Source organism: Amphibalanus amphitrite, unplaced genomic scaffold, assembly GCF_019059575.1.
Source record: "Amphibalanus amphitrite isolate SeventyFive unplaced genomic scaffold, NRLGWU_Aamphi_draft 000069F_arrow, whole genome shotgun sequence".
In the NCBI taxonomy this organism is placed as follows: Eukaryota; Metazoa; Arthropoda; class Thecostraca; order Balanomorpha; family Balanidae; genus Amphibalanus; species Amphibalanus amphitrite.
In genome coordinates, this window is record NW_024881565.1 from 140837 (window position 1) to 155218 (window position 14382).

At 47.4% G+C, this 14382-nt stretch overlaps 1 protein-coding gene across 2 annotated transcripts in view; it reads left to right on the plus strand.

Moving 5' to 3' along the window:
* The first annotated feature begins 1564 nt into the window (after positions 1-1564).
* Positions 1565-14382, plus strand: part of LOC122379020 (glycine receptor subunit alpha-2-like) — a 46632-nt gene continuing 33814 nt past the window's right edge. Inside the window, exons 1-2 of one of the 2 annotated variants that reach the window (XM_043360865.1) lie at positions 1565-1688; positions 14184-14255. In XM_043360865.1, the coding sequence (XP_043216800.1) occupies positions 1639-1688; positions 14184-14255 (122 nt within the window). In that variant the 5' untranslated portion in view covers positions 1565-1638. The remainder of the gene's footprint in view (positions 1689-14183; positions 14256-14382) is intronic. The other variant, XM_043360866.1, reaches the window with a different exon arrangement.

Below are 14382 nucleotides of genomic sequence, written 5' to 3' on the forward strand. Positions count from 1 at the left end.
GAGCCTGACCTTGGCCATAAGTTTGGCAGGCCAGGTTTTATAATGGACCATTTAAAGTCAACTTTGAGAAATACATACAACGGTGGTAAAATCGCTGTTATAGGTATATCACAGTTTACCCGCTCCGGGTGTGAGGGAGGGGTGTAGGTGTAGGGCAATGAGTGCACTGACGTGGCGCCCTCGGAGGGCCGGTATGGAATTAAAGCTCAGTGACACTAAGGGCTTGTGTGGTCAGTGGTGCCTTCGTTTATCGGTAGCACCCTCAGAATCGCCGGCGCAGGGCCCTCAGAGCCGCTGGTAAGGGGCTTTAGAGTTTACAGGCACTGGTGTTGGGCCGTCATGCAGGTGCCGGTGTGGGCACTCAGAGGTGCTAGTGTGATTCTCTCAGAGGTGCCGGTGAGGGTCCTTACAGGCGTTGCTGTAGGCCTTCATAGACGCTGGTGTGGAGCCGTTACAGACGGGTGTGGGACCCTAAGAGCTGCTGACGCGAGCTCTCTACAAGCCGGCAGGGGGTCTCAGTGACCGGCAAGGGGCCCTTAGGCCGACAGAAGAAGTCCTGTGGGGTCCTTAGAGACTGGCATGGTACTGTCAGACGCCGGTAGGGCCCTCAAAGTCACCGGTGTGGGGCCCTCAAAAGTCACCAGTGGATGGCCTTTAGATGCGCAGGTGTTGGTTGGATCCTCGGAGCCGCCAATATAGGGCTTTTAGGCACTGGTGTAGGCACTCAGAGTTGGGGGTGTATAACCCTCAGAGACACCGATATGGCCGTGGGCCCTCATAGGCGCCGATGAGGGCCCCACAGTTGCCGTTGTGGGGCCCTCAGAAAAATAAGTGCGGGACCATCACAGGCGGGAAATACCCCTAGAAGTGGCCCCTCATAGGCCGGTAAGAACCCTCAAGAGGCCAGTAACGGGCCTTTGGAGACCACCGAGGGGCCCTTAAAAGCCATAAGAGGCCCTCAGAAGCCGGTGTGGGGCCCTTATGGAGATCTTAGTGTGGCTATTTGGGGTCCATGAGGTACTCTAACGAGCCCCATGGGGCCCTTCTAAGTCGAAATATGGCAATCGTTAGCCCTCAGTGGTCAAATGGCGCCGCAGGGCCCCTCCGACCTGAAGGTCCCTTTGAACCCGATGGGGGGGGGGATACGTGTCCCCTTATAACCCTAGCTACGCCACTGTTTCATATTCACCATGTCAGATATTTTAGGCTCGCCCCCCAACTTGAAAATCGTTCCCGGGCCCCTGCTGGGTATCATTCAGAGTGAGATAAATCTCAAAGGACTTAGAAAACCCAGAACTATTAATTAATACTTGTGTATCTAGGATCTTTTAATCAACGCCACCTGAGGTCAGGTCGGTCACGTGCGTGACCTCGCCATTCTTGAGTCAATGGGGAACCGCAGTAGGAAGTTCAGACTTAGCTTACCACCAACTCCAGTTTCGCTGACGTTCCTGTCCCAAGACCCGGCGGAACTGTAGGGTCACCCCCTCCCCCCCCCCATCGGGAGGGGAAGGAACCGACGCGTCGGTCGGCGCCCTCAGTAGCCGGCGGTGCCGACGGGCATTCGCCGACCGTCGGTTGGGGCGGCCTAGCCTCCAAAGAGGGGCCGTCACTCGCGCTCACAGCCAAAACGGTAGCATGTGTGGCCAGGCGGGACGTCTGCTGTTTCTGCTGCTGGTGTGTGTCAGGTGAGCAGGGGTCTCTGTCATGGCCCCAGGTGAGCGGCTGACTCTGGGGTGGGTCGGTGTGTGTCAGGTGAACAAGGGACTCTGCTGACTAGTGTCAGGTGAGGTAGAGACTAATGCTAACTGGTGGCAGGTGAGCAATGGCCTCTGCTAACTGGTCTCAGGTGAGCTAGGGACTCTGCCAACTTGTAACGGGTGAGCTGGAGATTCCTGACTCGCCGGTATGGTTCTTGCGAGTCAGCGATCTCTGTCGTCTTTAATAGTAGGTAGGTGATGTGAATTTCAGTAGCCTTAGTTTCATTGGTTGAAACCTTAGTTTCATTGAATATGCAGCACCATGCTTACTCACGCTGCAAGTGCGCATCAGCTATTTATTTTGGTCAGCAAGCAATACGGCCGATGTGGATTTGTTGTGGTCATGAGAACCGATTATAAATCGGTGGCTTTTGTACATATTCGATGCATACTGTCACCACGATCAAGAAATACTCGGTTGCTGGTGGGCACTCACTACCCCGGATTCTCATGAATTCTCAGAAACAAAACACATTTTTGGTTATTGATTCGAGTCACCTGATTCCTGTGAGCGTTGAACGTGGAGGAAGAATGAAGATTGTGCCGTGTGGTACCGATTGGTTGGTCTTAATCCGTTGTCGTCGATACCTATATAATGGGAAAGGTCCATTACCAATACCGATAAAATATCCCCCTAAATAAATTGTGTGACTTTATGGTACCTAATGTTTAGGAAGGGTGAGACCTAAATTGCAAAAAAAAATCGTTGGGCCACTGTATTGATTTTTGGCTTATGGCTTTTGTGGAAATGGAGATAGAACAAAATAAAAGTACCTTACATTACCAGTATATATAACGCCTTTTTGGGCGACTAACAGAGGGAGCGAGACGGTGAGCCTTGCACGTGCAAAATTTTGAGGGGGTACCTCCAGCAGACTTGTGCACGGCACCCTACTAACCGGTCTCTAGCGATGTGCCAAATTTGAGCACAATCGGCCCAGCCGTTCTCGAGATCTGGAAGCGGCACCCTGCACGTGTGCACGTGCAAAATGGGTCCCAACTGACTTGTGCACGGCACCCTACATACTAGCTGCTCCCTAACCGTGTACCAAATTTTAGCGCAATTGGTCCAGCCGTTCTCGAGATCTGGAAACGATCCCTGCACGTGCGCACGTGCAGCAGCACCCCAACTCTGGCACATGGATAAGCAGTGCCTAGTGGGTGCCTACCTACATGCCAACTTTCAGCGCAAGCGGCCAAGTAGTTACCGAGATAATGCAACTATTACAAAACTGACACCTCTTCGTTTTGCACGTGGCACGTGCATAAGGGGTCGCCCACATGCATCGGGAATAGTCCAATACTTGGTAGAAGGGATAAGGCTAGTTACCCTACAAAAATTACCGCATGTAAATCGGTCAAGTGGTTGCTGAGATATAAGCCTCGCAAAAGCGTCCGCACGGCCGGCCGGCCGCTCATACTCAGAAATTTCCGTTAAAGGGACCCTCCCACCTTAAAGGGACCCTCCCACCTTTAAAAAAGTTTATGAATTGGCATGAAAGTGATGTCGCTCGGTTCAGAAAGAGCGAAAACGAATATCTACCAAATTTCACCGAAAAATATTCACCGGTTTTCAAGATATTAGACTTTTACTTTTGTTTACTTTTTTGGGATCTCCGCTGTTTCTAGCGACTTTATTTTAGAAGTGCGGCGTTTGCGGCAGATGCTGCGCGCAAATAGCATATACCACCGCGTGCTACAAAACGTTTTAGTCAAACATTTAAAAATCGTTAGATATCTGCGCTGACGTCACACATTCAGAGGGGTATTCCTAAGCATTAGCCCCTCTGAATCAAAATGCTGCAATTTTGAAATTCAATATTTCTGATTTAAGGCATTTCTCGATGTTGTCAGTGCCGAAACCGGTAATTGTGAGCCAGGGACCCCATTTTGGCTATCTCAACTCAAATCTAATGTTAAGGTGGGAGGGTCCCTTTAACATTAGATTTGAGTTGAGATAGCCAAAATGGGGTCCCTGGCTCACAATTACCGGTTTCGGCACTCACAACATCGAGAAATGCCTTAAATCGGAAATATTGAATTTCAAAATTGCAGCATTTTGATTCAGAGGGGCTAATGCTTAGGAATACCCCTCTGAATGTGTGACGTCAGCGCTGATATCTAACGATTTTTAAATGTTTGACTAAAACGTTTTGTAGCACGCGGTGGTATATGCTATTTGCGCGCAACATCTGCCGCAAACGCCGCACTTCTAAAATAAAGTCGCTAGAAACAGCGGAGATCCCAAAAAAGTAAACAAAAGTAAAAGTCTAATATCTTGAAAACCGGTGAATATTTTTCGGTGAAATTTGGTAGATATTCGTTTTCGCTCTTTCTGAACCGAGCGACATCACTTTCATGCCAATTCATAAACTTTTTTGAATGTGGGAGGGTCCCTTTAATCTAAGGAAAGACTCCGCTCGCTTCGCTCGCTCCGTAAACATAGGAGTAAAACGCCTACCAGTAAAACGCCTTTGGGGCGACCAACGGAGCGAGCGAGAGAGTGAGTCTTGCACGTGCGAAATTTCGATGAGGTACCTCCAACTGACTTGTGCACGGCACCCTACTAACCGGTCTTTAGCGATTTGCCAATTTGAGCACAATCGGCCCAGCCGTTCTCGAGATCTAAAAGCGGCACACTGCACGTGCGCACGTGCAAAATGGGTCCCAGCTGACTTGTACACGGTACCCTACTAACTGGTCCCTAACCGTGTACCAAATTTGAGCGCCATCGATCCAGCCGTTCTCGAGATCTGGAAACGACCCCTACACGTGCGCACGTGCAGCAGCACCCCAACTCTGGCACATGGATGTGCATTGCCTAGTGGGTGCCTACCTACATGCCAACTTTCAGCGCAATCAGCCAAGTAGTTACCGAGATATTCCAACTATTACAAAACTGACACCTCTTCGTTTCATAGGCGGCGGAACGGGGAGGGTACGGGGACCCGCAGTTGCTGCTGTACACGAACCCCAAGTCTAACAGTCTGTCCTGTCCAGTAACAAGTGATAACATTGATATCGACTGCCGGTCCCTGTACAAGAGCAGCTGAGGTTTTCTGTGCGTGCCCTCTGACAGCTTATCGCTGTTCCCTGTGAGGGTGCTGGGACAATATACTCAGGGTCGCTGTACAGTAGCAACTGCGGCCTGCGGATCCCCGTACCTGGGCACCGTGCCCCCTTTGATTTTGGCATTTTAACATTAGCCCTATGGGCGTTGCATGGAAAGAATGGGACCAAAAGTCGGCAGTACCCCCTTAATTGAAGGTGTTCCGCCGCTACTGCTTCGTTTTGCGCGTGGCACGTGCATAAGGGGTCACCCACATGCATCGGGAATAGTCCAATACTTGGTAGAAGGAATGAAGCTACCCTACAAAAACTACCGCGTGTAGGAATCGGTCAATTGGTTGCTGAGATATAAGCAAGCGCAAAAGCGTCCGCACGGCTGGCTATGTTTTTCCTGCCTGGGTGTAATTTACATTCGATTGACTCCTACAATTTTATTTGTTGCAATGAATTATTGCAGTGCTATTTTATCATCATCCAGAAGAGAATCGTGAATTTATGAGACATTAGCGGAGAGGTTATTGGGTTTATTATTGGATTTATTATTGGACACTTTGCACCCATAACCTGGCGTCTGGCGCCACCCATCACCCGGCGCCATTCGAATAAAAGCGCAAAAGTACCACTAAATTAAAATGTTAATGGTCATTCCGACATTTTTGTCTTCCACATAGATCGCCCCGCAGATCAATGTCAGCTCCTTGCTGAGACTCATAGGCCCATTACGAATAGCCGGAGCCAGATAAAGGTAAACTGGATCAAGGAATATACATAAACTTTCTTATTGTTAGCAAACGTTTTCAGTCTTCAGCTAATGGGCTGCGGTTTTAGACAGTGTGCCTCTTCATTCGTGCGAGATTAGCAATTTAGTGATCACGCTATATGCCGGTGCTCGGTTGATGGCCCCAGGCCGAGGGGTTGTTGGCCGTGACCCCGGCCGTGACCGGGCCGTTTGGTGGTCGTGCCCGGCCGTGGCGTGACCATTGGCCACCGACCGGAGCAGAGCAGGGACCGCTGTTTCATAGAGCGGCGATGTGGCCACCCCGTCAGACAGTGGCCATCGCCCATCAGAGAGCTGACCGCGACCGATCGAAGAGCACAGTGCAGCTGGTGCACTGCCAGAATCGGCAGCCGGCACAATATGTTTGCTCAGTGTTTATATGTATGTAATAAGAGGTGAATCGATGTTATTCAATATATGTCCAGTCATCGGCGGCATATGCAGCGTGGACGGCCCTCAGTGGAGGGGTGTAATTCAGCGTGCACGGGCCATCAGCGGCAGCTCGTTCACAGCCCACCGGCCGGCGCGGGCGATCGACCGGCTCCGGTTCAAGGACCGATGAGGTGTCGCGGGGTATATTGAGGCAGTGCCGAACCATTCTGCAGCACGGCCAACGGCTCGGTATGCCGGCCGACCCCTCCGGTCGCTGCAGGGCGCCAGTCCGACGGTCGGCAGGCCGTTTCTGACAGAATGTTGGCTGCAATGTGGTTTCTAGATCCCCTACCACATGTGGTTCGATGCGGTGGTTCGGTGCTGGACTGTACTGGTCTGGAGGTCTACCGGCCAGCCGCGAGGCAGTCTGCGACTAAGCCTGTCCATGTTTCAGCCTTCAATCATGATGTTTAAAAAGTGTACCGAGTACGCTAAGTAATGCTAAAACGGCTCTTGTTACCGTTGCCCGCTGCAGCCCACTCGGTTTGAGTGGCTGCTGAGTGCAGGACTCTGTCTAACTGAACACTGAGGTGAACGGTATACTGCAGTGCGATGGTGGATCTGCTGCAAAACGGTCCGCCCTGGGCCGCATGGCCTCGTCACCGGTACCACAGCCGGCCGGCCGAATCGATGGCGCGATTCTTGCTACGTTAGCCACAGACGACAGCCATGCAATTCCCATTAGACTGAAGTTGACATTCCGTGAAAGTGCATTCCTGTCGTTTCGCTTCACTCTACTGTCAGTTCCCTGAATTCCTATGCCTCGAGTCTGAGTTATATCGCAATCTGCCTCATGACAACTGAAGCAGTCAGGTTTAGGCAGGATCTGAGAGAGAGAGAGAGAGAGAGAGAGAGAGAGAGAGAGAGAGAGAGAGAGAGAGAGAGAGAGAGAGATTGTGTGTGATTGCTTATGCCTCTATTTGAGTTTGGGGTATAGGTTGAACAAAACCCGTCAGCTGATAGTACCCGTCAGCTGATAGCTCAGCTGACGGGTACAACTCCAGAAGCTCCGTCTTTATTGATCGGTTACTTAGTGTTTTTGAAGTGATGAAGGATGAAGACAAGTAATTTGTGATTCGCTATCATCATTGTGTCATAGGCCACAATTGCAAGCTTGACAATTTTGGTGGTGACGACAAAAAGTGATATTCCGTTATCCACGCCTTGTGAATGGTTGAGAGGCCTCTACTTCTCTACGTTTCTTTTCTTGCTCAGGAGTAATTGCTATCTTTGGCATACCTTGTTCGCACAAGAAAGGTTCGAGGAACGCAAGGCCGGGAAAGAGAATGTGACTTTAAATGGAAAATGAGGAAAAAAGGGACTCAAAATAAGGTAATTTAAACGATTTTCATAAGTTTTATGGTTTGTTCACTACTACAAACTCACTTGGCCAACTCCTACCAACAAAACGTGACGTCTTTAGTGGAGAACTTTCATTGTGCAATATGCAATAAGACAACGGACGTTATCCATACAGCATCATGTTCGGTCCGGTTTGGAGAACATTTGTTTTGATACTGATTACCCTGAGATGTTTCATTGTTAGCACCGAACATCCAGAGTACAGTCCCCTCAAAGCAAGACTGGTACAAAATGTCGGAATGTTACCCATGCCTCCACGGATGCGATCGTCCCATGCCCACAGAAGATTTAGAAGTTCAAAACTGTACCTGACCGTGCTTCTACTGATACTTTCTGGAGACATTGAGATAAATCCAGGACCGATACAAGTCATGGGCTCCAGGGATGATCAAAATATGAGGAATGATCAAAATGATGTAACTGAAAACTTTCTTCTAAATCGGACCAAGGCACTTCAAAAGAAATTTGATAGCTTGGATCGACCCGACTATTCGATCACGAGTCGCGATGGCATGCAGGTTACCATCAAGCTCAATGCTGCTCTCTTTGAAGTATTTAAGAACGAGTTTGGGAAGCTCATTGAACACAAAGGAATCAGAGTAACTGATCAAAAAAGATCGCATGACCGTACTCGGCTGATAACCAAGTTCTTTGCCAAAATTGAGTTCGAGACTTTGAAAGTGGCCATGACAAGCTATTTTACTACTTCAACTGTTCTCATTCAATCTAACCAAACAGGGCCTGATGGATTGGGAGCAGCCATGATTTTTACGACGTCACACTTAGTCCCCTTCCTAGATCAGCTGACTTCAAGGTTCCAGATGCCTATTATCCGCTCGGATTTGAAGCAAAAACTTCAGAGGTTGATTAAAGATGAGTCAAAATTGTGCAATGTATGTGAAATGCCGCTAACATTCAAGACGCTTAGAGGAAACAAAACAGCCGGAGTACTGCTTTGCGCAGCCAGTATGTGCCAGAATATGTCGCACGTAACTTGCACCCAAGATAGGCGGAGTGATAACTGGCTGTGTTTAAGCCATCACGCACAACCTAAAATGCTCTCTTCGAAGATACTGGAGTCGATCCCCGTTGCAGCTCAAAGTGCTGGCGGACCTTATAAAGGGCCGCCTGCACCGCCTCTGCCTGTGGCACCGGAGCCGACACTTGCTCAGCGAGAGAGGTCACCTGCTCCCCTGGCAGTGGTATCGGAGCCGACATCGCCTCTGTCTATGGCATCGGAGCCGTCCTCTGGCCGGCTAGAGGAGTCAACTGCACCGCCGCTGCCTGTGGCACTGGAGCCGACCCCAGGCCAGCCAGAAAGTTCACCTGCACCCCTGGCAGGGGTATCGGAGCCGACAACGTCCCTTCCAGTGGCACCAGAGCAGCGAGAGAGGTCGCCAGTTCCGTCCCTGCCCGTGGCAAATGTACCGGCACCGCCCCTACTAGTGGCACCGGAGCTGACCATTGGCGAGCCAAAGGGGGAGCTGCTGAGATCTGGTTCAGGGGACAGGGAGCAAGTAGAACGGGTAGAGGGTTATAGTGGTGGTTGGGTAGGTGATGTGTTTGACCGCGTTGCCTCTGATACTGCAACGGATTTTACAGGGCACACTGTCCAAAATGCTCACTCCGATTCGTTACCTGGCCCATCGTTCTTAGGCGTCACACTGATGGACGTTATGGAGGCCATTAGGCTCATGCAATTCAGTATAGACCAACTTAGAAATGAAATACGGGATATTAGGATGAGACAAGAGGGTATTCGTAGAGAAATTGCTCATAAGAACATGTCGACGGTAACAGAATGCGCAAATGGGAACGATGAGTCACCAGGTGAATCGTTGCCTGCTGACAACCAAGTAGATCGTGAAGCATGGGTAGGGTCTGAAGGTGCTACCACTGATAAATGTTTGAGACCAGGCCGGGAATGCACCGGAAAGGATCTGAATGTCTCCAATGTTAGGTCCAAAGGAGAAGGTAGAAGTGAAACGGAGGAACCAGAGGTTATGGTTTATGGAGACTCCAGGGTTAAATTCATGGACAGAGCCTTTTGTGAACGTAGCCGAGACAAACGCATGAGGGTGTGCCTGCCGGGCGCGAAGCTTAAAGACTTATCGGACAGGCTCCCTGAAGTAATGCGGGGTAGTGGACCAAACTGTGTCGTTATTTTGCACGGTGGAGTTAACGACGTCGGTAGCACCCTTTCGGAGGAACTTATTGATACCTATAGGATGGTGATTACGGAAATGGTTAAATCAGGCAGAAAAGGCATAATAACTAGCATTCTCCCCAAACTTGGTGCTGGAAAAGAGTGGTCATCTAGAGCCATTGGGATTAATACAAGGGTTAAAAAATTGTGCAAGGAGAACAACATAGGGTTTATCGACTGTTGGGATGATTTCTGGGACAAACAAGAACTGTATTCGATAGATGGCTATCACTTAAATAGAAAGGGCGTGCTCCTTTTGAGCGAACTCTACGAAAAGAGGGTACAACAGGGAAACTAAAGAGGTTTAAAGGTGAGGAAGACAAAAAAGCAAAGGCCATTGACACGTCTCTAAAATGTTTGTACACAAACGCTAGGAGTATAAGAAATAAATTTGGAGAGCTGCAACTTTACATGGATTCTGAAAAGCCTGACTTAGTGATTTTGACCGAATCGTGGGTTAGTGAAGGGTTGTTGGGGGATCGCATCAAAGATTATGAGGCAGACAATTATAATCTGTTCTCCTACCAAAGAACAGCGAAGGTAGGAGGCGGAATTCTTATATATGTGAAGAGGAATCTTAAGGCTATTGAAATAGACCGTTTTGTTAAAAATACTAATATTGAGGCGCTCTGGATAGACATTTCCGTGGATGATGCTTCAACAAATAAAATCAGATTAGGTGCATTCTACAGACCCCCTAATCAATCGAAGGATACAGATTTAGCTATGATAAAGGAGATAGAGAGCGGAATAAGTCAAAGGACAATCATTATAGGAGATTTTAATTTGCCAAAACTTATGAGTACAAATGCAAACTGGGAATCGAGGCTTTTCAGGGAAAATTTTGAAGAGCTTTTTTTGACACAGCATGTTGTCCAGCCAACTAGAAATAATGAAATACTTGACCTAATTTTGACTAACGGCGAAAACCTTATCAGAGACGTGAATTCAGGCGAAAGCATTGGAAATAGTGATCATGTGCTTATCAGATTCAGCATACAGGGTCAAGTACAGAAAAGAAAGGTTACATTACCGATCATGCCCAATTTTGCCAGAGGAGATTATGATGGAATCAGGGCATTCTTTCAAACCATTAAATGGAGAACTATGTTAGAAGGCAGAAATGTTCACGGAATGTGGGAGTTTTTCAAGAAAACACTCACTGAGGCTCAAAAGCAGTTTATTCCTATGAAAAGCAGCGTGGAGGGAAGTCCGCTACACCTATTTGGTTTAATAGCCTGGTACGACAACATTTCAGTGAAAAGAAGGGTGCGTTTCGCAAAATGAAAACCAACCCATCACAAGAAAATAAGGCTAGTTATATTTCAGCCAGAAGGAGACTTAAAAGGAGTATAAGAAAAGCAAAAAGAGCATCAGAGATAAATCTAGCCAATGAGTGTGGAGGTGATTTGAAAAAGTTCTTCGGTTTTTATAAATTTAATAAACATGATTCAAGGATTGGACCAATAGAAAGTCAGCATCAGGTTTACCATGACGATGCCGACAAGGTTAAAATATTCAATGACCAGTTTTCGAGCGTTTTTACTGCTGAGTGCCTCAGGCAGTTTCCTATAAATGTACCTGAATCGACAACACACCCTAAACTTACAACTATTTACCTGTCTGAGGATGACATAACTAAAGCTTTGTGTAATCTTAAAGCAAATAAGACAAGTGGTCCAGATAATATTAGCACTAGGGTCTTAAAAGAAGGAGCAAGAGAATTATCTGTTCCACTTTACATTATCTTTAAAGAGTCATTAGAATCAGGTGAAATTCCTGATGATTGGAAGTGTGCGAATGTCATTCCAATCTTCAAAGGTGGAAACAAAACTGTAGTGAGCAATTATAGACCAGTAAGTTTAAGTTCGGTCGTGTGTAAAGTGCTAGAAAGAATCATAAAACGTCAAATAGTTGCTCATTTTGAGGAACACGAGATTTTACTTCCATCTCAACATGGTTTTTGTAGTGGACGCTCCTGTTTGACAAACTTATTAGATTTCCTTGAATATTCGACAGACCTTTTGGACAGGAGTAACAGTGTATCAGTAGTTTATTTAGACTTCAGCAAGGCATTCGATAAAGTTCCACACAAAAGACTCTTGATCACATTAGAGCGTCATGGTTTAGACGGTCCTCTTCTCAAATGGATAGGGGCCTGGCTAGTAGGTCGCAGGCAGCGAGTCATTCTAAATGGCCATCAAGCTGACTGGAAAGCTGTCAAGAGTGGTGTGCCTCAGGGAACTGTTTTAGCACCATTGCTTTTCATTATTTTTGTAGATCTTATAGACTCTGACTTAACAAGTAACATATGGAAATTCGCGGATGATATCAAGATAGCTAAAAATATTACTTCAGATGACGATAGAAGAGCACTACAGGCAGACTTAGATGCTCTTTTAAAATGGAGCAAGGAATGGCAGATGGAATTTAATGCTGATAAATGCAAAGTTCTTCATCTGGGAGTAAAAAGTAACGATACATATTATTTGAATGGAACTAAGTTGGCAACTGTGAGGGAAGAAAAGGACCTGGGTGTTTTGGTGACAAATGATCTGAAGTTCAGTGGCCATTATGTGCAAGCTCGAAAAAAGGCTTTAAAAATGTTGGGGGTTATAAATAAAAATGTATCATATAAAAGTAAAGAAGTAATGAAAAGACTCTATTGTTCATTAGTTCGGCCTCATCTTGAATACTGTGCACAAGCATGCCACTCGTCTCTAAAAAAGGATATAAAACTTTTGGAGCGTGTGCAGAGGAGGGCAACAAAGATGGTTCGTGGGCTGGGTGAAATGAGCTACAGAGAACGCCTGGCTTCCTTAAATATGTTTTCACTTCATTACCGCAGGATAAGAGGGGATTTGATTGAACTTTTTAAAATATACAAAGGGATTGATAAGTTAGATTTTGGGAAGATGTTTACACTCAATACAAATTCCACGAGAGGAAATGGGTGCAAACTAGTAAAGAAATTTTCCAGAACCAAGTTAAGACAGTCCTTTTTTACCAGTAGGGTCATAGAAGCTTGGAACGGTTTACCTCCTAGAGTTATCAATAGTTCCTCCTTAAGTAATTTTAAAAATGAGTTAGACTTGTATCATAAACAGCGTGGGCTAGTGTTCGATGAAATGGTGTAATTGTACCGTGTTTTACATACAGTGTTTGTTCATCTACCTGTAACCTCGTTGGGCCCAAGTGGCCTGCTGTTACATGGAATACATGTTATGTTATGTTAAAACCAATCGTCAGATTGATTACTTAACTTTAGAAGATATTGCTTGAAGCACAAATGCCATACCCTATAACGGTATCAAAACGTTGCATATTGGCATTGCTTACGTAGGAGACCAACATGTTTAGGAACACAAGCCAAAGTCATCGGTCGCCAAGTACATAACTATGTACTGTGCCTTGATTTTTGCAAAAGCCATATCGACGATATACCCTGCGTTGCAGCCTTCCTAGTGCATTTTGGTTCGGGTTTGAGCCAGGGTGATCTGTCTCCGTCGGTAGCCTGCTGGCAGGGACCTCTTTGACCATCAGCAGGGCTCCGTCCCGTTGCCATAGCTACCCACCGAGAGGTAACCATCTCCTGACCCGCATTCGGCCGGTACCGCCGCTCGGTCCTCAGTCACTTCAGACGTTCGATGACGTCACAATGGGCCTCTCACCGGGCACTGCCCCCCTGAGGACGGCCCGGCAGGTCACCGGACCTCTCCTGGCAGAACTGGCACCGCCTAATGGATCCGCACTCCGAGACGAGCGATTAGGGGAGCATGCTCTAAACGAACCTCTTTGAGTGAGCTGTTAGAGATACCTACTGAAAGCTATTCGACTTGAAACTGCAGTCAAGCAGAATAATTTTCGTTCGAGGGATAAATAAGTTAAATCATACAATCCATCCATGTGGTGGATGGCGACGCGCCGGAAAAGACGATGGCATTGATCGATATTTTTGCGCCGTAAATTTCTTACCACTGACAATCACATCAGCTGAACCAATATCAGCTGAGCCAACACCATTTGAATCAATATCAGTTGATCGCCGAAAGCCATGGGCTGTGCGGTCTGGGTATTCGGAGTGTGCGAGTGTGCTGACGCTCAGTTGGTACATATATGCGATGGAACACTTCTCTCATTGCCCTTTTTGGGCCTAACTTGGTGTAACCTTGAATGTTGCCTGTTTGCTGACTTGCATATGTTTTATATCAGCTGGCAAGTGCCACTAGTGGAGCCTGATATTTCTCATTTCAGCATAAGGCTTGGTCATGTTTTTTTTTTAGTCGCAAAACATAGATGATGAGCTTTTAGAAGATAGCCAATATCTTCTGTTGAAGGTAGCTTGCTTTCTTTGCATTGGAGTTATTCAGGTACCCCCTCGAATGATTTTCTCGTATCAATATACTTTGGCTTGAAATGGCTTTGGCTTCTTTTTGTTTGGGATTTTCGTTTCGAATTAAGTAGGCCGATTGTTTGCGTTATTTTTCTGTTGCGCGGCATGTCGAGGTCGAAGAGCGCCCTGGGCTGTGTTCTGGCCGCCTCTGTGACGCCTTCCCGCTGTGACCTCGTGTTCCAGCGGTGGTGAGCGCAGACTGCTGTGTGCGGCGTCAGCAGCGGACGGCGAGGCCGGGGGCGCCGGGGCCACCAGGTTCGCATCATCCCGCGGCCTCTTCAGTGTGCTGCCCCGCTGACCGATGCGCTATAAACACACGTCCTTACAACGTGCCTTGCCTGAATGTGCTAAAAAGACGGCCTTATTTCAAGATGAGTTTTTA